The sequence below is a fragment of the Rhinichthys klamathensis genome, unplaced genomic scaffold, assembly GCF_029890125.1.
Source record: "Rhinichthys klamathensis goyatoka isolate OS25496 unplaced genomic scaffold, OSU_Roscu_1.1 h1tg000329l_1, whole genome shotgun sequence".
Taxonomy (NCBI): domain Eukaryota; kingdom Metazoa; phylum Chordata; class Actinopteri; order Cypriniformes; family Leuciscidae; genus Rhinichthys; species Rhinichthys klamathensis.
Window position 1 is genome coordinate 1,587,786 of NW_026606844.1, and position 24,953 is coordinate 1,612,738.

General features: G+C 37.4%; 1 protein-coding gene across 1 annotated transcript; it reads left to right on the plus strand.

Annotated features, from left to right (window-relative positions):
• On the plus strand, positions 1-24,192 carry LOC130105806 (protocadherin Fat 4). The gene is made up of 17 exons (XM_056271998.1): positions 1-59; positions 1,513-1,723; positions 4,520-4,864; positions 7,143-8,053; positions 8,170-8,344; positions 8,859-9,039; positions 9,479-9,729; positions 9,835-14,163; positions 14,247-14,348; positions 14,951-15,252; positions 15,355-15,440; positions 15,598-15,771; positions 15,853-15,980; positions 16,077-16,294; positions 19,588-19,861; positions 21,954-23,108; positions 23,945-24,192. The coding sequence occupies exons 1-17, from the start codon at positions 9-11 to the stop codon at positions 24,190-24,192; spliced, it is 9,141 nt and encodes a 3,046-aa protein (XP_056127973.1). The 5' UTR covers positions 1-8.
• Positions 24,193-24,953: the final 761 nt, after the last annotated feature.

The window sequence follows — 24,953 nt, forward strand, 5'->3', positions numbered from 1 at the left end:
GAGCAAAGATGGACAAGTTTGGATCAATGCATCTCTGTATATTTCTCATTCACGCGACGGTGAGTATAGTATTTTTCATTTTGTTCTTTTTTCTTTTAAAACTTGTATTGTTTTTGTGAAAAGTTTGCGAACGTGCTCAATTCAGTTTCCTGAATATCATGATCTGCATGTCCTTGATAAAATTTGTGAACACATTGATTTATTATGCAATTTGTAATTAAATACACATTAAATAGATACACATCTAATATTTAATTAAATATATTAATAATTATATATGAACATACATACATCTGTTGTTATATCCATGTATTTAATGAAATATTTATATCATGTATTTAAATGTATAGCCTATAATTAATTGGATAGTAAATCATATAGGCTATATACACTACCGTTCAAAAGTTTGGGGTCAGTGAGAATTTTTTTTTTATTTTTTGGAGGAAAGAAATCAATACTTTTATTTATCAAGGACAGTAAAGACATTTATAATGTTACAAAAGATTCTATTTCAAACAAATGCTGTTCTTTTGAACTTCCTATTTATCAAAGAATCCAAAAAAAAAAAAAAAACTGTACAACTGACAGACCAACAACTGTTTCAACATTGATAATAATAATAAATGTTTCTTGAGCATCAAATCCTCATATTATACTGATTTGTGAAGGATCATTTGACACTGAAGACACTGACACTGGTGATGCTGAAAGTTCAGCTTTAATCACAGGAATAAATTACACTTTACTATATATTCACACAGAAAACAGCTGATTTACACTGGAATAATATTTAATACTATAACTGATTTTTGTTGTATTTTTAATCAAATAAGCGCAGCCATGGTTAGCAGAAGAGAATTCTTTTAAAAGTATTTAAAATCGTACCGACCCCAAACCTTTGAACGGTAGTGTATATATATATATATATATATATATATATATATATATATATATATATATATATAATTGATATAATTAATTATAATGTGTATAATTTAATGTATCTATAAAACAAATATGAATAAACAAGTGTAAGTTACGACATATTGCAAGAGGACCGAAAAAAACCCCACCTCAATTTATTTTTTATTTAAAAATAAAAAATGAAGTGATGCTTTAAATTTATAGTGCATTCAGCTAAACAGGATTAGAACATTCCTTTTTATTCACTGAGCCACTCATTGGATACCAGATTGTCCAGATCTAAATCGACATTTTAGAGCTTAACAAAGGCAGGTACCTTGGGAACCCAAATAAAGAAACATATTCAGGTTGGCGTGGGATACTGTGGTAAGGGGAGAACCACAAGAGCTCTCAAAGCACAGACCTTACACAAATCAAGGTATACTGTTGCCGCTTTTAGAAAAGGTCTCTTACAAAGAGCCTTTTCCTGCATGTCATGGGATTTAATGGCTGAAACTGTTCCATGTTTCTTGCTCCACACCTTTGATTTGATGTTTTTCTCCGCAGTGGCTAATTTATAAGTTAATGTTTTCTTCTTTTATCCCACAGATTTTCTTCAGGTTTACTGCTTATGGTGCTTGCTGTACCAGTTCAACAAGGACAGAGCTGGGTAATAGTAATGAGAAGAAGTGGTTCAACATATCAGATCGGCCATCTATGAGCAAATCAGGCTTAGCTCCAGTTCGTAGTAGAAGCTTCTCACAGCTATCCTTTTCCAAATCTGTATATTCCTTTGAAGTGATGGAAGACACACCCCCTGGTGAGCATTGCTTTTCTATATATGCAGTCATGGTCAGAATTATTGGCACCCTTGGTAAATATGATCAAAGAAGGCTGTGAAAATAATACTGCATTGTTGTTCATTAAAAATAAAATCACAAAAATGTAACCTTTTATTGAAGTAAAACTAATGAAGGTGGGGGGGAAGGTCATTATGAAAGAAATGTTTTTCTCTAATACACATTGGCCACAATTATTGGCACCCCTAGAAATTTGAGTAATATCTCTGAAGTATATTCCACTTCATATGTACCATTATTTGCACGCCAGGGTTACTAGAAACATGAAATTATGCTGCCATGACTTCTAGTTTCACAAGAGTATAATATGAGGTAACACAAAGAAAAATGCCCTTAATCATTCATCACAATGTAAAAACCAAAGAATATAGTTCTGATGTGAAGCTATAGATTGTTGAGCTTCACAAAATAGAAAGTGGCCGTAAGAATATAGCCATCATCAGGGCAATGATTCAAAAGTTCCAGTCAACAGGAAATGTTACAAATCTGTGGAATCTAAAAATAAAATAAAATAAAAACTCCATAAACTCCAGCATATTTAGTTGTCAGACACTTCTGGAACTTTAAACGGGACGAGGTTTCTATGGTCAGATGAAACAAAAATAGCTTTTTTTGGCAGCAAACCCACCAGATGGGTTTGGTGCTCACAGGGATAAAAAAGTAACCCATGTCCATAGTTAAATATACTGCTGGATCTTTAATGTTGTGGGTCTATTTTTCTGCTGGAGGTCCTGGACTTCTTGTTCAGATACCAACAGATAAAAAAAAATTTAAACTTGACCACCTCTGCTAGAAATCTTATAGGGCCGTGGTTGGATCTTCCATCAGGACAATGTTCCAAAACAAACATGGGTAACTGAGCACAAAATGAAGGTTCTGCCATGGCCCTTCCTGTCCCCTGACCTGAATCCTGTGGAAAACTGAAGAGGAGAGTGTATCAAGTTCAACATGGACTTGGGAATTCGAAGGATCTGGAGGGATTCTGTATGAAGGAATGATTTCTGATCTCTTGTCAGGTGTTCTCCAAACTCATCAGGCATTATAGGAGAAAACTCAGAGCTGTTATCCTGGCAAAAGGACGTCGCAAAAAAGTATTAAATAAAAGGGTGCAATTAATTGTGGCCAACGTGTATTAGATAAAAATATTTATTTTATAATGAGATTTCCCCCCCCATTTTCAATTGTTTTACTTCAATGAAAGGTTAGATTTTTGTGAATTTTTGAAGAGAAAAAAAAAAAGTTTAACAATGCAGATATCTTTTCACAGGATTCTTTGTTCATATTTACCAAAGGGTGCCAATCGTACTACGGAGCCCCTAAAGGGACGTGGTGGTGGAAATATTTTTAGGATGGGAGATTTTTTTTTTTTTTTCAAATCTTTTGCGTTCCCCCGAGAAACTTTGCGTTCCCTCGCAAAACTTTTGCGTTCCCTCGCAAAGATATTTGCAGGGCCGGTGTTGTGCCGAATTTCGACTGCCTGCCAAATTATTACCCCCCTCGTTGAAATCAGTACCTGATTGCCTAATCCTAACCCCACCCCTAATCCTAACCCCTCCCTCAAAACTAATCCTAAACCTACCATACTAGGGGGGTAATAATTTGGCGGGGGTCAGAATTCGGCACCACACCGGCCCGAGGCATAAGCGAACTAAGCGGCTGCTTGGGGCCCCTTGGCCACCAGGGGGCCCCCCAATCGAGTCGAAAAATCGGAAAATATTTTTTTAATGACTTAAACAAGTGACATAAATGAATGAATTAATATGAATGAATGAATGAATAATTAAAGACAAGAAAATTCAGATTTCATGATCAATATACCTCCCTACAACTGCTGCTGTGTCTGCCAGCGTTTAAATCATGCGCATAATCTAGACACCACGCGCGTGCATAGACAATTCGTGCGCAACTGCGCATAGTCGCGGACTCGCGGTAATGTTAAGCCATGTCACAAAAAAGTTTCCCTCTGGTGCCGGAAATAGAACGAAGAAAATGACAGAGGAGGAGAAAAAAAAGAGCAAGATTAAAGTATGTTTGCATGATTATTTACGGTATGTTTTGAGCAGCATTGAACCATTCCTATCTACGGCAAGCCCAGAGGGGAAAAATACATTGCATACACACACAGATACAACGAGCGCCAGTACATCATTACCGGTGTTATAGTAACAGACTTTGTTAGATTCTGTCATGTACAATCCAACAAAGTCTGTTACAATAATAATAATAATAATAAAAAGATTTTGTGGACAGTTACACTGTATTGAGACAGTTGAGAAATAATAATATTTTTACAGTTTTCAACAATAATTGTCATTGTTGAACCCTTGCTCTTATTATGTTTTTAATTTCTCAGTTGTCATTTTTTTTAGCAAATCATTTATTTGATATGTTTTTAGAAGTTTCAAAGAGTTAGTAAAAGAGTAAAGTTAAAGTTAAAAAAAAATATTTAAGTAGGCTATCTATTTTTTATTAAGTATTTATTTTGTATTTATACATAACCTCATTGTATTAATTTATAATGTATCATTATTGCGTGATATTTGTGTCAATAATCGTCAAGCACATGTGACTCCGCGTAGTGGGAGGGGCCCCCAAATTAAATTCTGCTTAGGGCCCCCAAAAGGCTCGGGCCGGCACTGTATATATATATATATATATATATATATATATTGTCTAATCTGTTTGTGAGCACATTTCAAACACTATTTTTCCTATATTTCTCTACTTAAATTCAGCCTTGTCTGTCTCCTTCATAGGAACAATTGTGGGACATGTGGAGGTGGTATATAGTAAAGAGAATGAAACCTCAGTGTACTCTGTTCAGGAGGATGATGGCGATGGCCTCTTTCTTCTCAATCCACATTCCGGTGAATTCCTCCTGTCCCGTGCTCTGGATTTTGAGTTGGAACGCTACTACATCCTGACTGCTGCAGCTCAGCAGGGAGACAGTGAGCTCAGTAGGGTCAGGGTGTACTTCAATGTGATCGATGTCAATGACAACCCACCATTGTTCAACCAGAAAGCCTTTTCTGCCTCTGTACCAGAAGACTCACCTGTTGGAATATGCTTCCTAAGTCTGAATGTTTCAGATCCAGATGAGGGTAACATTGCACTACACTACTGTTTATTTTTCATAGAAAGGAATGCTTTTATTTAGGAGGGATGCATTAAACTGATCAAAAGTGATAGTAAAACATTTATGTTACAAACTATTTTTATTTCAAATAAATGCTATTCTTTAGAATTTTCTATTCACCAAAGAATCCTGAAAACAATGCACTGTGATTTCAATAAAAATACATAACACTGATTATGGTAATTTGAGCATCAAATCAGGATATTAGAATGATGTGACACTGAAGTAATGATGCTGAAAATTCAGCTTTGCCATTGCAGGAATAAAGTCTTTTAAAGTAAAAAGTATTTTAAAATGCATTAAAATAGAAAACAGTTGTAATATTTCAGTTTTCACTGTATTTTTGATCAAATAAATGCAGCCTTGGTGAGCATAAGAGATTGAATGAACGATTATTGATCATGTGTTCATAAGATTCTTGTTTAAGTCTAGTCTTTGAAAATATTTTCTTTTTTCTTTTGGTTTTTACATCTCCATTACCCAAATTGAGACATTCAAGCAAAGTGAGGATGTATTAGAATACTTAAATCTAGTAAATATAGAATTAGCACAATGGATGGTACCGGTCAGCTTTTATTTTCCTTTAAGCACAAAACCTCCAGGTTCACACGGTTGAAAAGCTTCGGGAAATACCAAACAGGCTAAAGTGGTCTCATTAAATCTTACGTCATTTCTCCTTTGTAAGCGTCCTGATACGATGAATAGGGTCCTCTCTCGGGGATGCTGGCTACTGCTAATAATGGAGAACACCCTTTCTCTGCTTCTCTTATTTCAGGTTCAGGTTGAAGCATATTATGTATTCCACATATAAGTGCACAATGAAATTCAGATTTTTGTTCCTTTAAACCCATTTAGGAAGTTGTTCAGGATTACACACAAGCTTTAATAGCAACAAGAGTGACCAAGATTATTGAGATGTGTTTGAAAAGACACTCAATTGGTTCTGGAAAGAGATAGACATGCTCTTTATTGGAGATGTTACACCAAAACAATTGCTCTCCGCCTCAGGGATTGAAGTTCTGTCCTTTTAACAAGCCTTTTACTAAATTACCAAACTTTTTGTATGCAGATCTGATAATTATTAACGTCACCTTCGCCATCATCTAACATTCAGTTAATCTTTAAAAACATTAATAATTTAATAACGCTGTTAAATATTAAAATGAATACTCATATTTCATACTGTACATTATAATGATGTTGGTACGCCCCGTGGCTCAAAATGGACGCAACAAAATTGGGACACACGAGAGCCAAATTTCTAAAGAAAGTTATTTATTAACAAAAGGAAAACTATACAAAAATTGTGTAATGTAGCAGTCAGGTGTCAGTAATGTAATGCTAGATGAATGCGTGGAAATGTAATGTGCTGTAGTGTCATGATGCATGCAAAAGAAACATAATCAAACAAACATCGAAAACAATCAAATCAAATAGGCCGCCCGCCTCTACCATCCGTCTTGCTTCTCTTAAAGATGAAAAGGGAAGTTGGCAGCAGGTGTCACCGATGCAATCAGGTAGGAGGGCGGAGTAATCCGTCCAATGCTGGGGAAAACCCTATTAAAGACACAGGTCTTCACAATGTGATACCTAAATTCACTTTGTAACACTTTAGTTTCGGGTGCAATTCTCACTATTAAATAGTTGCTTATTAGCATGCATATTATTAGGATATTGGCTATTTATTAGTACTTATAAAGCACATATTAATGCCTTATTCTGTATGACAATATTTTACATCCCATACCTAAACTTAACAACTACATTACTAACTATTAATAAGCAGTAATTAGGAGTTTATTGAGGCAAAAGTCATAGTTATTAGTGAGATTTGTACCCTAATCTAAAGTGTGACCGAATTTAATGACAGTCATTTATCTGTAATCAGCCATAACATGAAAATATTTATTAATTTGTTGATATCAGCCAAATTTTTAATTGGTGCATCACTAATTTATTCTGTACATACTCAGTGCATTATTATTTTAATTTCTTTTGCCTTCCTTTTTAGGATTCCCATCACTGACAGGGCCAGACTTTATATCAAAACAATTGCTTTCAGCCTCATGGATTGATGATTATGTCCTATAATTGTCATATATTACTGTTACCTTTTCTTAATTACCAAGCTTTTGTATGTAAATCTGGTGATTTATTAATATCACCTGCTCAGTCATTGAATCAGAACTATGTTTTATGTTGGCTATTGTAATTCAGGTTTTCTGTTTTCTTGTATCCGACAGGTATAAATGGAGAAGTGTATTTAGTGGTGACATCTGGAAATCTTGAGAGTAAGTTCTCTATAAACCAGCAGGGAGCTCTGTGTCTGCGAGGGGAGTTAGACAGAGAGACAAACGCAATGTATAGTCTCATTGTCCAGGCCAATGATCGTGCTCTACCCACAGAGGCTCGACTCACAACCTCAGTGGATGTTACCGTCTATCTTCTGGATGTCAATGACAACTCCCCGCTCATCACAACACCCAGTACAATTCGTTTTCCAGAGAACGCACCTCTTCATTCTGTTGTTACGGTCATACAGGCCATAGATGCTGATGCTGGATCCAATGGTGAAGTTGTTTTCATTTTTGAGAGTGCAGAAGAAGAACCGTTCAGTATAAATAGTTCAACTGGGGTTGTGTACCTGCAGAAGCCATTGGACAGGGAAACCGAGGATGTTATCACAGTCATATTGAAAGTCAAAGACAAAGGTGTACCTCCGTTGTTCAGTTCATTGAACCTCACAGTGCTAATTGAGGATGTGAATGACCACAATCCAGAGTTCATTCAAAGCTCTTACAGCCTTTCAGTATATGAGGATGTACCTCGCGGAACAAGCCTGCTCAGAATTAATGCAAGTGATCAAGACATTGGGTCGAATGGGCAGGTGCGGTTCTCTGTCTCAGAGAGTGGGTTCATGGTAGACTCTGTTCTAGGCGTTGTCTCAGTGATAGACAAGATGGACCGTGAGAAGAAGCCTTTCTATAGTTTTTCAGTCCTAGCAGAAGACCAGGGAGATGTTCAAAGGTCTGCCACTGCAACCATCAACGTCACAGTCCTAGACGTTAATGACTGCGTGCCTATTTTTTCATCTGAATCACTTACATTACATGTCTTCGAAAATGGGGAAGACACTTCTCAGCACACCCACCAGGTACTTAATATAAAATGGATTAAAATGGAACTTCTGGTTTAATTGACTCAATTTTTCGTCTGTGTTTTAATTTATTGTTCAATGATTCATGAAGATATGAAATATGTATTTTGTAGATATATGCGTCTGATGAGGACTTGGGAGTTAACGGTCAGCTGACATATTCTTTAGAATCAGGAAATGATGAGAGTATCTTCTCACTTAGTTCCAATGGAACGTTCCAAATCTTGGAAGATCTTGATAGGGAAGTGAAAAGCCATCACATGTTGAAAGTTATTGCGGTTGATTCAGGTAATCATTTGCTTCATTCACCTCAATGGCTCAATAGATATAACCACTTATTTGCTTGTTTCTCGGTTAGTTTATTATTCTAGGTAGGGATGCACGATATTTCTGTGCCATATGGTTATTAGTTAATATTAGAGATTTGTTTTAATTATCAGTGTATATTGAATATTTAATTGTGCATGGGTATTTTCCTTGTTTTTACATTTCATATTCATAATGTTAATCTTTAAAAACACTAATAATTTATTAACAGTTAAATGTAGTATTTAGTGAAATTCTTAAAAATGAATATCCATTTTTTATAGTGTACATTCTGATGTTGTGATGCCTTTATTCACTAGTAGCATTTAAAACTATTTATTTTATGTTGCTAGTGTTTTATTTTTAATTTAAAAGTATCAGTCGTAACATGAAAATATTCATTGGTATTAGCCTGAATTTTAATCGGTGCATCCCTAATTTATTTTTTACATATTCAGTGTATTATTATTACAATTTCGTTGTCTTTCCGTTCTAGGATTCCCATCACTAACAAGCACAGGCACCATGGTTATTGTTGTTGATGATGTCAATGACAACGTTCCAGTATTTGACAATGACACGTTCAATACTCTCATATCAGAGGATTCTCCTGTTGGGATGTTTTTTTGGAGAATTACAGCTTCAGACTTAGATGAGGGGACAAATGGACAACTAAGGTAATTTGATAAGCACACTATAATATGGTCATAATATTAGCATTTTTGGTAAAAATCACTTGTGTTTTGTCTTATGAGCAAGTGTTATTTTATTATTATTTTTATACTGTTATAGAATTTATTAATATTTTGATTAAGCACTTATTTTTATATTTTGTCATTTTAATTGTAATTTTAGCCTTAGTATTTTTGTTATGCGCTTTTGTCATTTCTTATTATTATTTATTTTGACATATTTCTATAAAGCTTTAATTAATTTTTATTTCAGTTTTAGTACTTCAACTTCAACTTATTTCAGTTAGTTGCCAAGGCAACATTGGTGATTTTCGTTTAAATTTTTCATTTAATATTTATATTTTAATTTATTTTACAAGAACACTGATATGAGCCTGTAGTCTAATATAATTGACTGTAGATATTTAACTTATTTCACTTGCAGATATTCTTTAGAAGGCCTAGATGTTCCTTTTTCCATCAATGAAACATCTGGAGATTTATTTACCATAAGTTCCTTGGACAGAGAGGCAGTGGCTTTGTACAGATTTTTGGTGACTGCTACTGATGGACATCCCACGAAGCCTCTTTCAAGCTCAGCTGCTGTTTCAGTAAAAGTTCAGGATGTGAATGATAACTTTCCGTCCTTTCTTTATGGACCATATGTGGCCAATGTTCCTGCTGGGATAACCAAAGGTGAATGTACACACTATTAGTGACCCTAATATTTGTATCCAGTGTTCTTAGACAACTGCCTTTAAAAAAAACAACAACAACCAGTTTTTATCATGTATTCTACAGGATCAGTTGTCGGCACAGTGATGGCAGAGGATGCAGACGCTGGATTGAATGCAAAACTACATTTTTCTCTACATGGCCAACAGGCCCATCTCTTCTCAATTAACCCTAGCACAGGAACCGTGTTCACTACAGATTCTGTGAAGAGAAGAAATGACATCACAGTTGATGTTCATATACAGGATGGAGCAGATATGCCAAAAATGGACATAACAACCTTGACTGTCAGATTCCAGAATGACTCCTACTTTCCTGGAATTGCAGTCCAAGTATATAAATACGTCCTCTCCGAGGATGCAGCTACTGGGACCCTTGTGGCTACTGTGACTGCAGAAACATGGAGAAACATATCAGTGTCTTTCTATCTGGCCTCTGGAAACTTTGGGGAAGTTTTTGAGCTTCACGACAGCACTGGCGAACTGACTGTCAAGGATCCCTTAGATTTTGAAACCAACAGGCATTTTCATCTCATAGTTGAAGCCAGGGACTCAGGGATACCGCCATTTTCATCATATGCCGAACTTCATTTGAATGTCAGTGACGTGAATGATAATCCACCGGTGTTCTCGCAAAGCATCTACAGATGTGACTTGTATGAGAACTTGGCTTCAAGTAGGGTGTGTAATGTGTTTGCAACCGATGCAGACTCTGGTGTGTTTGCAGAGGTGGAGTACTTCATTTTAGTGGGTAACATCGGAGGCGCATTTAAAATAGACAAAAATCGTGGCAGTCTTTCCACAACAAAGCATTTAGATCGAGAAAAATTACCATATTATAATCTCACCCTCAAGGCCATTGATAAAGAAAACAACAGTCTTTCGGCCATTGCAGCAGTTATCATTGTAGTTCTCGACACAAATGATCATGCGCCCCGCTTCTCACAGATTTTCATCACAGAGGTTCCTGAGGACGCCCCTGTTGGCTTTTCAGTCATTCAGATAACTGCTACAGATGAAGATGTTGGTTTAAATGCTGTCATTGAATATACAATCATCGGCCATTATAGTGAGTTCCCATTCAGTATTGATAAAACCACTGGGACTTTACTGGTACTGCTTCCTTTGGACAGAGAAGATCAGGATCATTACATAGTGAAGGTTAATGCCAACGATTCTGCTTGGAGCATTAGCACAGACATCACCATAGACATTACAGATATCAACGACAATACACCGATCTTCTATCAACCACTTTACTCTGTCACTGTCCCTGAGATGAAGATGCAAGAAGTTTCACTTCTACAAGTTTGTGCTACTGATAGAGATCTTGGTGAGAATGCACATATCCTCTACTTCATCGACCCTCCAAATGAATATTTTTTGGTAAATGTATCAACTGGGGAAATTTCAAACAAACAGCCCGTTGTTCTCCGTAAATCTGAATCTGTAAATTTTGCGTTTACAGTTGTGGCGTCTGACTGCGGCAGTGTTCCTTTGAACAGCTCTAGCATTGTTTCAGTGACAATAGTACAATATAATAATTTCCCACCCTCGTTTTTACCCTTCAGGACTTTGGTACCAGTCCCCTTAACCCTGGTTGTGGGAACAGAAGTGATCCAGATATCTGCAGTAGATCAAGATTCTCTTGAAATGAATAACAATGTTGAGTACTTTAATAGTGGTGGCAATGGATCTCTTTATTTTGAGGTAGAACGTAACAGCGGAAAAGTGCTGTTGAATAAAACTTTAGCAAACAGCCTTAACATCATCCTAACACTTCAAATCACTGTGAAAGATAAAGGCCTCCCTCCTCTTTCTGCACAAACTGAAATCAGTTTTGAAGTCACACAAGAGAACATGTTCGCACCACATTTTCTTAACAGCAAAGTTGAGTTTTTTGTTCCAGAAGATTTGCCCATTGATTCAGTTATTGGAAAGATCCAAGGCAAAGATAAAGATTTTGGCATCAATGGTGTTATTTCCTATTCTTTTGATGGTGGGAATGAAAATGGATTGTTTTCCATTGGACACTCGTCAGGATTGATCATGCTTGTTAAAGCTCTTGACTTTGAGGAATCAGAAACTCACCATCTAAACGTCATTGCCAAGGATGGAGGCTGGCATCCTAAGATGGGGAGACTCAATATCACAGTATATGTTACAGATTTAAATGATAACCCTCCTGTATTTACATCTAGAGATTACATTGCCACTATTTCAGAAAATGCTTTAATTGGTACCTCAGTTTTGCAGGTTTGGGCGATGGACGCTGACACAGGAATTCACTCTCAAATCACGTATTCGCTTATTGCAGGAGACATCCATCTCTTCTATTTGGACACTAAAAATGGCACTATCACCACTTCAGAGATATTTGACTATGAGCAAAATCAGCATTTTGAACTTACAGTCAAGGCCACAAACATTGGCTTTCCATATTTGTTTACTGTTGCCCATATACACATCCAGGTCGCTGGCCTCAATGAATTCATCCCTGCTTTTCAAAGACATCTATACAACTTCTCTGTGTCAGAGGCTTTGCTGCCAAAAACTGAAATAGGAAGGGTCATGGCTATAGACTATGACCTAGGGCCTGATGGAAAAGTGTTTTATGTACTTGCAGGGCAAAGTAAAAAAGCTAGTTTTGTGGTGGACGAGCATACAGGAATAATATATATCTGCAAAGATTTGAAAAATCGCCTTCAAAATAAAGACATCCTACGAGTGTTGGCAAAAAACAGAGGAGCCATTACTGGATTTAATGTTGATGAGGCATTAATACATCTACACATATTAGATGAAAACGATCCCCCTGTGTTTGATTCAATGCTCTACACCGTAGCAGTGCCGGAGGGCATCTCGATTGGGACCTCCATAACTAAAGTCAAAGCGGTGGACCAGGATGTGATCCCAGAATGGAGCAGGTTCTCTTATAGAATTGAACATGGAAATATCAATAGTTCCTTCATTATAGATCCCGCAAGTGGCGTCATTTTAGTTAACAGTCACTTGGATAGAGAGATGTGGGCCATCTATAACCTGACGGTCATTGCTATTAATGAGGGCTCACCTGCTGTAACCGGAAGCACAAAGGTAGCTATCACCATCACTGATGTCAATGACAATTCTCCCAAATTGTTGAACACAGAAGGGTTTGTACGAGAAAACCAACCTGCTGGCACTCTTGTCTCTACTTTAGCTGCCACAGATGATGATCTTCCTCCAAATCAAGGTCCTTTCACATACTGGATGATGCGACCTGCTGAGGGGTTTTCGCTTGCATCTGATGGAGTTCTCCTTACCTCAAGACCTTTTGATCGGGAGCGCAACCCTCTTTTTCACATACATATTGTGGTTCAAGATGCTGGTAAGCCGCCTATGTCCTCCACCACTTTGTTTAATATTAAAGTTCTTGATGAAAATGACAATGCACCACTTCAGAGAAACATCAATATATTGGTGAAATATTATGGAAGTTCTTTCCCAGGAGGACTAATCGGAAATGTGAGACCGACCGATCAGGACGAACTGGATGTGTTCAATTGTACAATCAGAAACGGGCCACTTAGGATGTTTAGTTTCCCATTCGGGATGTGTAATTTGTGGTCCTCCCCATACCAAGGAGAGGCAACATATAATATTTCTGTTGAAGCGAGTGACCAGCTCCACCCTTCAGTCAACAACAGCATCTACGTCAATTACAAAGGCTTTACCAACGTCTCTCTGGACAACTGTGTGTTGTTCTACATCTCTATATCTACTCTTGAGGAATTTCTTTCTTTGAAGTATTTAAAATTTGTCAAAGCATTGGATAGCCTCTTTAACCTACAAGCATCCAAAACGCATGTATTTGGAATGAAGTTGCAAGGAGATAAAATGCTGCTTTTGGCTGCAGTGAAAAGCTACAATGGTCAGTATCTAACTGGAGAGGCAGCAAGCGGAATATCAAACATGCATAAAAGGTTACTGGAAGTGCAAAGCAATGTGACTATATCCCAAATAACCAGCGACCCCTGTATGCTCCGTCCCTGCCATAATGGTGCCACCTGCAACAGAAACATTCACATCAGTCAGGAAGTTGCTGTGTTGGAAAGCTCTAGTCTTATATTTGTTTCTCCCTATTTTGTGGAGATCTTTAACTGCTCTTGCCCAACAGGCTTTACAGGTGATGCATGTGAACTAGACTTTGATGAATGCACCAAGGAACCTTGTGAAAATGGGGGAAACTGCTATAACAATCCAGGAACTTATTTATGTCAATGCAAAGAGGGGTTCTCAGGACCTCACTGCAATACAGTTGATAATGAATGTCAAACGGTAATATGTTTAAATGGAGGAACGTGTTGGAACAGACAGGGAGGGTTCATATGTGATTGCAGCCCAGGGTATGAAGGTATGGTCATATAACTTATGCACTGAATCAGTTTTTTTGTGTTTGGTCTATCTACATGAATTAACCACTTATTTTTGTTGCAGGAAGATTTTGCGATCGTATTGTTGACCACTGTGCTTCCTCTCCTTGTGTGTTTGGCAACTGCTTTAGTTTTTTAACTGGTTACTCTTGCCAGTGTCCATTTGGTAAGAGGAAAATAATGTATCTGTATATTATGATTAAATTTCTGACCTCATTTTGTGATATTGCTCATAGGCACATATTTGAAACATTTTATTATTTTTTTAGTTGAATATTATTTATAGTTAAATTCAATTAATTTATTATTTAATCGTATTTATTATATTAACAATATTATTATATTTTATACTATAATTTTGTTTCATTGTAAAATGATTAATGTATTATTAATAAATTTAATATATTATATTACTTTAAATGTAATTGAGTAATAAAATGTATTCAATTCAATTAGATTCAATTTATTCATTTGTATATTCATGTTAAGTATTAGAAAATTTTAATGATAAAATTAATAATGTATTATTAAACTAAATATATTTGTTGTGTATTATTTTTTATTATTTATACATTCTATTGTGATTAAATACAATATATACATTTATTTTATTAAATATTATATTATTTTGAATTATAAAAGTATGAATAATGTATTTCATTTAATAACATTTTTGAATTATTATATTAATTTGAATAGATACATTTCTAATTGCTATATAATTTTCTGAATAGAGATATTTCTGACATTCCTATTTTTTTTTTTTAGGTGTGAGTGGAATCAATTGTGAAGAACACAGTTATGGCTTTCAGGAACTTTCTTTTATAGAATTTCCTCCATTGGATCCACAATATAACTTCATTTATCTGGAATTTGCAACTGTGCAGCAAAACGCGTTGCTTTTGTACAACCATGGTGACCCATCAACTTCAGACTTCATGGCCCTTGAAATTGTGAGTGGAAGGCTGTGGCTGTCTTATGATCTTGGATCTGGAGTGATAAGATTGGAAACAGGAAAGATAGTGGCTGATGGAAGTTTTCACAACATCACCGCAAGAAGAACTGGAAATGTAAGTGATTCCTATACATGGTAAACTTAGCAATCAATCAAGCCGTTTTTGTGAAACATTTGTCAGATATTCTGCAGGTATACTTCCCTTTGTGTATCTCAGATAGCCTCTCTAGAAATAGACAACTGCTCTGCCAATGAACCGCGAGGGTTTTGCTTATCGCAGAATGGTGGCACTGGAACCCAAAGGTATAGCATTACATTTAATCTTGCCATTTTGTCCAAGATTAAACATACTACATAATAATTTCAATGTTATCTTCAAGCTTATGATTCACCATTTTACATCATATTATTACTTGTTTGTTTATCTGAACTCATACCTCTAAATCATGTTTACACACAGGACTCTGGAAGTGAGCTCAAATAACATGACGTTTGGTGGCGTAAAGTCCATTGATGTCATTTTGCAAAGGCAAATCAGGACTCACGACTTTGTTGGCTGTATGAGAAACGTGCAAGTGAACAACATTGGTCCAGATTCCTTAAAATCTCTGGCATCCCAGAATGTTCTTGATCGGTCAGTTTCAAAAGAAACTTTGTAACTGTAAAAGTTCCATTAAAAATACCATGTTTAAGTTTATTTCTTTTTGATGATCAGATGTCCGCGAGCAAATATTCCTCCCTGTGAAACCGCAGAGTGTTTGAATGAAGGAGTTTGTCAAGACCGATGGTCTCACCACCACTGCCAGTGTAGAGACCATTTCACAGGACCCAACTGTGCCATGAGTAATTTCATCCATACATATCTGTTGTTTGTCTGTTTTTTTCTGTGATAGTTCAAAGTTTAAAGCCTTAAAGTGAATGTAATTCACTTTCTGATAGATTTGGCTGAGCAGCATGTATTGTTTCTCAACGGAGAGGCCTACATTGAGTTTGACGTCAAGGAAAGCTACAGAAGAAATCAGCTTCTACAAGCCATTCTGTATGGGAAGGAAGGAGACTCTCAGGGGTTTGACAGTGTTGAAATCAAGATGAGGACTGTCAGAAGAAATGGCGTTTTGCTTGTGTGCTGGTGTCAAACAGCACATCTAAAACTTAAGGTGAGCTCTGAAAGATATTTAAGGGAATGTTCAATACAAGTTAAGCTGATAGCGTTTGCAGCTAATGTTGATTACCACAAAAATGTCTTTCAACTGTTTCCCTTTTATTTAAAAAAAAGTATCAAGGTTAGGCACTTACAATGGAAGTAAAAGAAGACAGTTTTTGGAGGTTTTAAAAGCAGAAATGTGAAGATTATTGTATTATTGTATTATTGTATTTAATTGTATTAAATCTTTATTAATTACCTTTTTTACAGTCATTTTAGTTACGTTATAAAATTGGATATAATTTAGGCAAGACAAGTCTATTTATAGAACAATCATAAAACAATCATAAAAAAATAAAAGTGGTCAGTAAGAAATAAAAATGGATAAAAAATTTAAACAAAACTTGAAATTGAAACAGGTTAACATTTTTTATTTCTATTTTATTTTTAGTCGTCCTTTAAAATTTGTTTAGTTTTCGTTAGTTTTCACTTTAAGACGTTAGCTTTACTTTAGTTAGGTTTTTTTTCTGTTGTGGTTTTTTAGATGCATAATAAATACAAGTAAGTAAAAAAATGGATACAAAATGTATTTTAAAACAGGTTAGTAAGCGATTGTTGTTCTTACACAAAACATTAAGGATGTTACTTCCATTGTACCTACCTTCTTCACTTCCATTGTAAGTGCCATTGCAATTTATAAAGATAAGGAGGGACAACATTTTTGTGTGTGGTAATCTATATATTATGCCACATTCTGTTGAGTTTAACTGCTTAACTTTTATTAAACCTTTATTATATATTTTAATACCGTAATTCCTCAAATAAAGACCGGTATTCAAATAAACGCCGGGCCTCTGATAGTGGCCGGGGGCGTGGTCAACGCGGACAAATAAAGGCCGGTCTCAAATTAAGGCCGGGGAAAAATTAGTGTGAATAGGTACACTTTAAATGAGTGTACACTCAAAGACGGACGCGCTCAGCGCTTGTCATATATCACAACTATTCAGTGTTTTTAACCACATGTTTATTTTAGGTTTCAGACATTTAAATAGATATGATTTATAGCAAAACAATAAATTTATAGTTTGTAAAATACACAATGGTGTCTATGGAAGCAGCAATAACAATCCATTCAAATATATTTGGCGACGTGTTTTATTCATATCAGATACACAGTGTAAGTAACTATAAAGTTTACTCTATTCTTCTCCCAGTTCACCGGCCACTTACTTTCATGTATTTCGGGAGAAACTGAAGAATTCACGCGCTGTAACTTAACAAATACAACAGGAATCTCCGAACTGCGGTGCCCATCTCACGTTACAGATCAAGATCATTTATAAAGGGTTTTAAACGACAAAACAAACTCACTTACACGGATTTGAGAGTCAGAATAGAAGATAGTTCATGACATGGTAAGCAAGTTTGTTAATATTTAGAAATAAAAGCGCTACATGTGTCATACAGCGCTATTTTGGCTGTGGTGAACACGTGCCAAGCATGACGCGTCACCATGGAAACTTGGCTGGCGGGCGGGCGGGGATCGCGAATTAGAAATAAAGGCCTGCCTCTAATAAAAGCCTGCTTCAAATAAAAGCCGGCTACCATCTGCAGTTCAGATAAATAAAGGCCCCGGCCTTTATTTGAGGAATTACGGTATAAATTATTATTGCTGTTTCTTTTTTGTTACATTTGTTTTTAACAGTAAACACAAAACTTGAATCTGCTGTATCTGAACTATACAGTGGGGGAAATAATTATTTGATCCCCTGCTGATTTTGTAAGTGCGCCCACTTACAAAGAAATGAAGGGTCTACAATTTTTATGGTAGGTTTATTTCAACAGATAGAGACATTTGATTTGCATTTCAGTGAGTGAAATAAGTATTTGATTCGCAAGCAAAACATGCCTTAGTACTTGTGGAGAAACCTTTGTTGGCAAGCACAGAGGTAAGACGTTTCTTGTAGTTGGTCACCAGGTTTGCACACATCTCAGGAGGGATTTTGGTCCACTCTTCTTTACAGATACTCTCTAAAACCTTAAGGTTTCTTGGCTGTCGTTTGGCAACTCAAAGTTTCGGCTCCCTCCACAGATTTTCAGTAGGATTAAGGTCTGGAGACTGGCTAGGCCACTCCAAGACCTTAATGTGCTTCTTCTTGAGCCACTCCTTTGTTTCCTTGGAGGTATGTTTTGTGTCATTGTCATGCTGGAAGACCCATCTACGACCCATCCTCAGTGTTCTGGCTGAAGGGAGGAGGTTCTCGTCCAAGATTTGACAGTACATGGCCCCGTCCATCAGCCCCTCAATACAGTGAAGTCGTCCTGTACCCTTAGCAGAGAAACAGCCCAAAAGCATAATGTTTCTACCTCCGTGCTTGACTGTAGGGGTGGTGTTCTTAGGGTCATAGTCAGCATTTCTCTCCCTCCAAACACGAAGAGTTGAGTTGATTCCAAAGAGCTCGATTTTGGTCTCATCTGACCACAGCACTTCCTCCCAAGCCTTCTCTGAATCATTAGATGTTCATTGGAAAACTTCCTTGGACCTTTGGACCTTGCGGGTGCTGCAGGATTTCAATCCATTGTGGCATAGTGTGTTACCAATGGTTTGCTTTGTGACTGTGGTCCCAACTGCCTTAAGATCATTAACAAGCTCCTCCCGTGTAGTTCTGGGCTGATCCCTCACCTTTCTCATGATCATCCTTACCTCATGAGGCGAGATCTTGCATGGAGCTACAGACCGAGGGCGATTGATTTTTCATTTTGTATTTCTTCCATTTCCGAATAATCACACCAACAAGTCTCCTTCTCTCCAAGCTTCTTGCTGATGATCTTGTAGCCCATTCCAGCCTTGTGCAGGTCACAATCTGGTCCCTGACGTTTGACAGCTCTTTGGTATTGCCCATGGTGGTGGAGAGGTTGGAATGGAAGAGACAGATTCTGTGGACAGGTGTCCACTGACATTAGGACATTAGGAGTACTTTCTTAAAGTGACAGGACTAATCTGTGTTCCACATGGGCACATAACCAATCTGTGGGAGGCAGAATTCTTGCTGGTTGGTTGGGGATCAAATACTTATTTCACTCGAACAAATGCAAATCAATTTACAATCTTTATATAATGTGTTTTTCTGGATTTTTAGCTGATATTCTGTCTCTATCCATTAAAATAAACCTACCATAAAAATGATATACCCTTAATTTCTTTGTAAGTGGGCGAACTTACAAAATCAGCAGGGGATCAAATAATTATTTCCCCCACTATATCTCTTAATTCAGTTGATAACATGTTTTCTCTTACCTCCTCAGATATCAGATGGAAAACCTCTGTATGTGTTCACCAATGTCACATCTGGTCAGCAGCTGGAGCTCTCAACGGAGGGAGATGTGTCAGATGGGCAGTGGCATGTTCTTCAGCTACGCAGAAAGGGTGCATACATATCTCTGTTTGTGGATGAACGGCCTGTTGTCAACACCACCAATGGCACCATAACTCACTCTGCTTTCTTAGTGGAGACCATTTTTCTGGGCACTGCTTCACTGGGAGAATCCAGAGGTTTCCCAGAGATGATCCAGGACTTAGGTTAGATTGCCCCTGGTTTGTTGATTATAAAGTACTGTACTTAAACATGCTTTACAGTACTTAGTTTACTTTTTTTTCTGCTTTATTTTAATTTTTTAATTTATAATCTTTTTTATTTTATAGTATACAATTTAAACAGTTTATTTCTATTTTATTTTCAGTTGTATTTTAAATTTAGTTTAGTTTTGTTTCATTTCTTCTTTCAATTAATTTATTCATGATTTTTTAATAGTGTTTATTTGTTTTTTAGTTTGATCATAAAGCCCTTATACAGGGGTTGGACAAAATAACGTGAACACCTGGGAAATAGGCAATATATCTTCATTAAGGTGTTTTAATACAGCTTCCAGCCTTATTAGAATAGATGAATCAAACTTTTGAATAGTCTCCAGTTGAATGTCGTCTATCAGAACATCTGCCAGTTGTTTCAGGGATTTTGAAGGAGGAAATCTGCTTCTCATTCTTCTCTCCAAAACTGCCCACTGTAGTTCAATAATATTAGGGTGACCAGATTTCTCAGAGTGGAATACAGGAAGGACAGGCACCCTCCTCCCCACCCCACGCATAAAAGTATCTATATGACAGCAACATTATACACTCACCGGCCACTTTATTAGGTACCCCATGCTAGTAACGGGTTGGACCCCCTTTTGCCTTCAGAACTGCCTCAATTCTTCGTGGCATAGATTCAACAAGGTGCTGGAAGCATTCCTCAGGGAGTTTGGTCCATATTGACATGATGGCATCACACAGTTGCCGCAGATTTGTCGGCTGCACATCCATGATGCGAATCTCCCGTTCCACCACATCCCAAAGATGCTCTATTGGGTTGAGATCTGGTGACTGTGGAGGCCATTTTAGTACAGTGAACTCATTGTCATGTTCAAGAAACCAATTTGAAATGATTAGAGCTTTGTGACATGGTGGAAGTAGCCATCAGAGGATGGGTACATGGTGGCCATAAAGGGATGGACATGGTCAGAAACAATGCTCAGGTAGGCCTTGGCATTTAAACGATGCCCAATTGGCACTAAGGGGCCTAAAGTGTGCCAGGAAAACATCCCCCACACCATTACACCACCACCACCAGCCTGCACAGTGGTAACAAGGCATGATGGTTCCATGTTCTCATTCTGTGTACGCCAAATTCTGACTCTAACATCTGAATGTCTCAACAGAAATCGAGACTCATCAGACCAGGCAACATTTTTCCAGTCTTCAACTGTTCAATTTTGGTGAGCTCTTGCAAATTGTAGCCTCTTTTTCCTATTTGTAGTGGAGATGAGTTGTACCCGGTGGAGTCTTCTGCTGTTGTAGCCCATCCGCCTCAAGGTTGTGCGTGTTGTGGCTTCACAAATGCTTTGCTGCATACCTCGGTTGTAACGAGTGGTTATTTCAGTCACTGTTGCCCTTCTATCAGCTCGAACCAGTCTGGCCATTCTCCTCTGACCTCTGGCATCAACAAGGCATTTCCGCCCACAGAACTGCCGCTCACTGGATGTTTTTTCTTTTTCGGACCATTCCCTGTAAACCCTAGAGATGGTTGTGCGTGAAAATCCCAGTAGATTAGCAGTTTCTGAAATACTCAGACCAGCCCTTCTGGCACCAACAATCATGCCACGTTCAAAGTCACTCAAATCACCTTTCTTCCCCATACTGATGCTCGGTTTGAACTGCAGGAGATTGTCTTGACCATGTCTACATGCCTAAATGCACTGAGTTGCCGCCATGTGATTGGCTGCTTAGAAATTAAGTGTTAACGAGCAGTTGGACAGGTGTACCTAATAAAGTGGCTGGTGAGTGTATATATACTGTATTCGACGATCCCTATCATTCACTTTCGACTTTTGCCCTCTATTCTTCTTCGCTGATGAAAATTTCTGAAAACCACTTATACTGCTCTGATATAAAGAATATAAACAAAACGATCAATAAAATATAAAAAGATAAATAAAATATAATCACAATGTTTTTGTTTTTTTTGTCACTGTAGCTTACACACATTATATGAACCCCTATCATAATGGGTGTTTACATTATTTTGTCCAACCCCTTTATTTAGCTGCTTGTGTTGCTTTTCTTGTCTTTCCAGGTTTTAGAGGGTGTGTGGAATACATCAAATTCAACGGCCATCTCCTATCCTTCAGCAGCTATAATGAGATAGTCCAGGCCAGCTCCAGCCCGTCTGTCTTCCAAACCTTCTGCGTTTCTCCAAACCGCTGTGTTCTGACTCCATGCCTCAAGGATTCCTGTCTATCTGAGCCCTGCTGGAACGATAGTGACTGTGGATCTTCTTCCAAAGAAGACTACTGGTGCATTTGTCTGTACAACGTGTCCGGGTCTCCGTGTGGATCCTGTTCATCTGATGTCGTCCACAGCGAGGCCTGTTCTCAAACACAAAACAGCGTCCCCTTATGGATAGTGGCCATCGTTCTTCCCATCATCCTCATTCTGCTGATTCTGGTTCTATGTATTTTCCTCAGGAGACAAGGAAAACTTTGTGAGGGTGAAAAGAGGAGTCATGTCTACCTCATGCCACCAAGCAAACAGCACGGAACAGATAACCTGGCATTTAGTTTAGGTCCTGCTGATGAGTCTCATCCGAACGTCTCAAGTGGGGCCAGCAAGCAACCGGATTTGATAAAACCAAGGGATTTGATGCAAGGAGTGGAAAGTTGTACTGAAAATGGGCCTTCTTGTCATGTCTCAGGTTTTGGAGGGAGTGAACTGGAGTACTACGAGATTGATAGCACATACTCAGATTTGAAGAACCCAGAGCTGAAGAAGGAGGATGCACGTGGAGATCAGGCGAATGGCAATCCGAAATTTTCTCAACCTCAAACTAATCATGATCCATCTCCTAAACTTCATCAGAAAACATCTAGAGGTGATTTTTACCAGTGGCAACGTCAGTCCCACCTGTTCTTCAAGAGAAAACTGGCTCCTGATCTGACAGGCCCTCCACAGCATCTCTCAGTAGATGAGGTTGAGAGGCTGAACACCCCACGGGACCAGAAGGGATACCCTCATCACAATTTCAGAGAGTGTCCCATAAAGCCATGCAGAAGCGGGGCGACAGAGACGTCGTCAGAGAGTGAAAGTCACTGCTCCTTCACCGGCTCAGAGTTTGACTGTGAGCGAGAACTGTCCCTTGTCAGCTCACATGACAAAGATGAACATCCACCTGAAGGCAAGGACACACTGGCAGTTTCGATTATGACACCTCGTAAAAATGGGGTGGATATTGGTTTGGCCCTTTAGTTATAATATTTAGAAATAAAATAATATACATGATGTGTGTGACACAAACAAGAAAAGAGAGACATTGTGTCTTGGTACGAAAGGAATTGTTGCCATTTAAGGCTGAAGAAAAAACAGGACTTATACATGGGTCAGAAGGATAAATGTGTTATTTTTAACATGATTTTTTATATAATTAACTACATTAATATTTATTTAAAAAGTTAATTTGTGTTTAAAAAATGTTTTTATTAAACCTAAATGTATAAAAAACATCCAAATAAGGTTTTCTAAAATTGTTAATTATTTAAATATATATATATATATATATAAAACACTTAATGTAAATTAATATGGGTCAGAAGGATTAAATGTGTTGATTTTTTTTTAAATAATTAACTAAATGAGCATTTATTTTGAAATTTAATTTGTTACATTTTTAATTTCCGTTTAAAATTTTATTTTATTTTCAAAAAATAACAAATTAAAATGTAAAAGTATATCAATATTTCTCAGCAAATATTGATATGCAATTTTAATTTGAATAATTAATCCTCATTTTTTAGAAAGTCTGTCAGAGGCATTCTGAAGATTTGGCGCTATCTAGTGGCCATGTAACATCCGTTCACCACCACTTCTACATTTTACACTGTGCTTTAGGAAACAAGAAAGACCTTATTTTTTTTACCTTTTAATATTGACGACTATTCAAATGAAATATTAAGACATAAATTTAATTTGATAAATATCAAATGTGAATGCACAGCATTGTTTGATTATGACAATTATTGAACCACTACATGTGTTTGGTTTTTATTTGACTCTTGTTTGACTCTGTTTCAGCTGCAGATTGGTCCAGAGGACAGTTTATACTAACGGCCCCTTCACCCTTCAGAGACATGGTTACATCCCCCTCCGTCCACAGTCTCCCCAACACCTCTGTCTCTGGCGGGATCCATCAGTTAGAGAATCTCCTAAATCTAGGTGTTCACTTTAACACCTATGCAGATGTGTTCGAGGACATAGCCAGCTTACCGACTATTCAGCCAGCTGATTGTGATTTTCAAAGTGATCAAGAGGAAATCATTTGAAAGTATGTTAAAACAACATTCACAACATCCTTTATTATTTAGTCAGTACTTGTACATGTACTTTATATGCTTGACCAGTGAAATACTGGTGAATCATTTATTCATTAAGAACATTAATAAAACTGTAAATATATTATTTAAACTTGTTGTAATTTACCAATAGTGACTGAATCATTAATATTGCTTTTATCTTTTGTGTATAACCACAGACGTAGCTGGGCTTATTTTAGGGGGGCTTTACTTTTAGCCAAACTTTACCAAAAATAACATTATTTTGATAGGTTTTACCCGTAGTTGCTCTGTCTAAAAAATACATTAATGAAATATTTTGGGGGCTTTAAAAACTCCTTGAGAATACCCCCCCTAAAACCGGCTTAGGGCCCTATTTTAACGATCTGAAACGCAAGTGTCAAAGCGCAAGTAACTTTGTGGGCGGATCCCGGCGCTGTTGCTATTTTCCCGGCGGGATAAATGCCTCTTGCGCCAGGCGCAAATCAAAAAGGGGTTGGTCTGAAGTAGCTTCATTATTCACAGGTGTGGTTTGGGCGTAACGTGAAATAAACCAATCAGAGCGTCATCTCACATTCCCTTTAAGAGCAGGTGCGCTTGTTCTAAAGCGGATTCCTATTATAACGGCGGATTTGCCAGGCGCGCGCCAGGAGCGGTTCACAGCCGAGGAGAGCAACGTTCTCGTCAGGGCCGTAAAACACAGAGAAGTAACATTGGGGATGGAGAAACCCACCCAAATTTACTTCTGTTAA

Coding starts and splice junctions, on each gene's coding strand:
- LOC130105806 (XM_056271998.1), top strand. CDS start 9: ATGGACAAGTTTGGATCAATGCATCTCTGTATATTTCTCATTCACGCG. Junction 14,164..14,246: donor TTGCAGCCCAGGGTATGAAG/GTATGGTCATAT, acceptor TTTTTGTTGCAG/GAAGATTTTGCGATCGTATT. Junction 16,295..19,587: donor CAGCACATCTAAAACTTAAG/GTGAGCTCTGAA, acceptor TTACCTCCTCAG/ATATCAGATGGAAAACCTCT.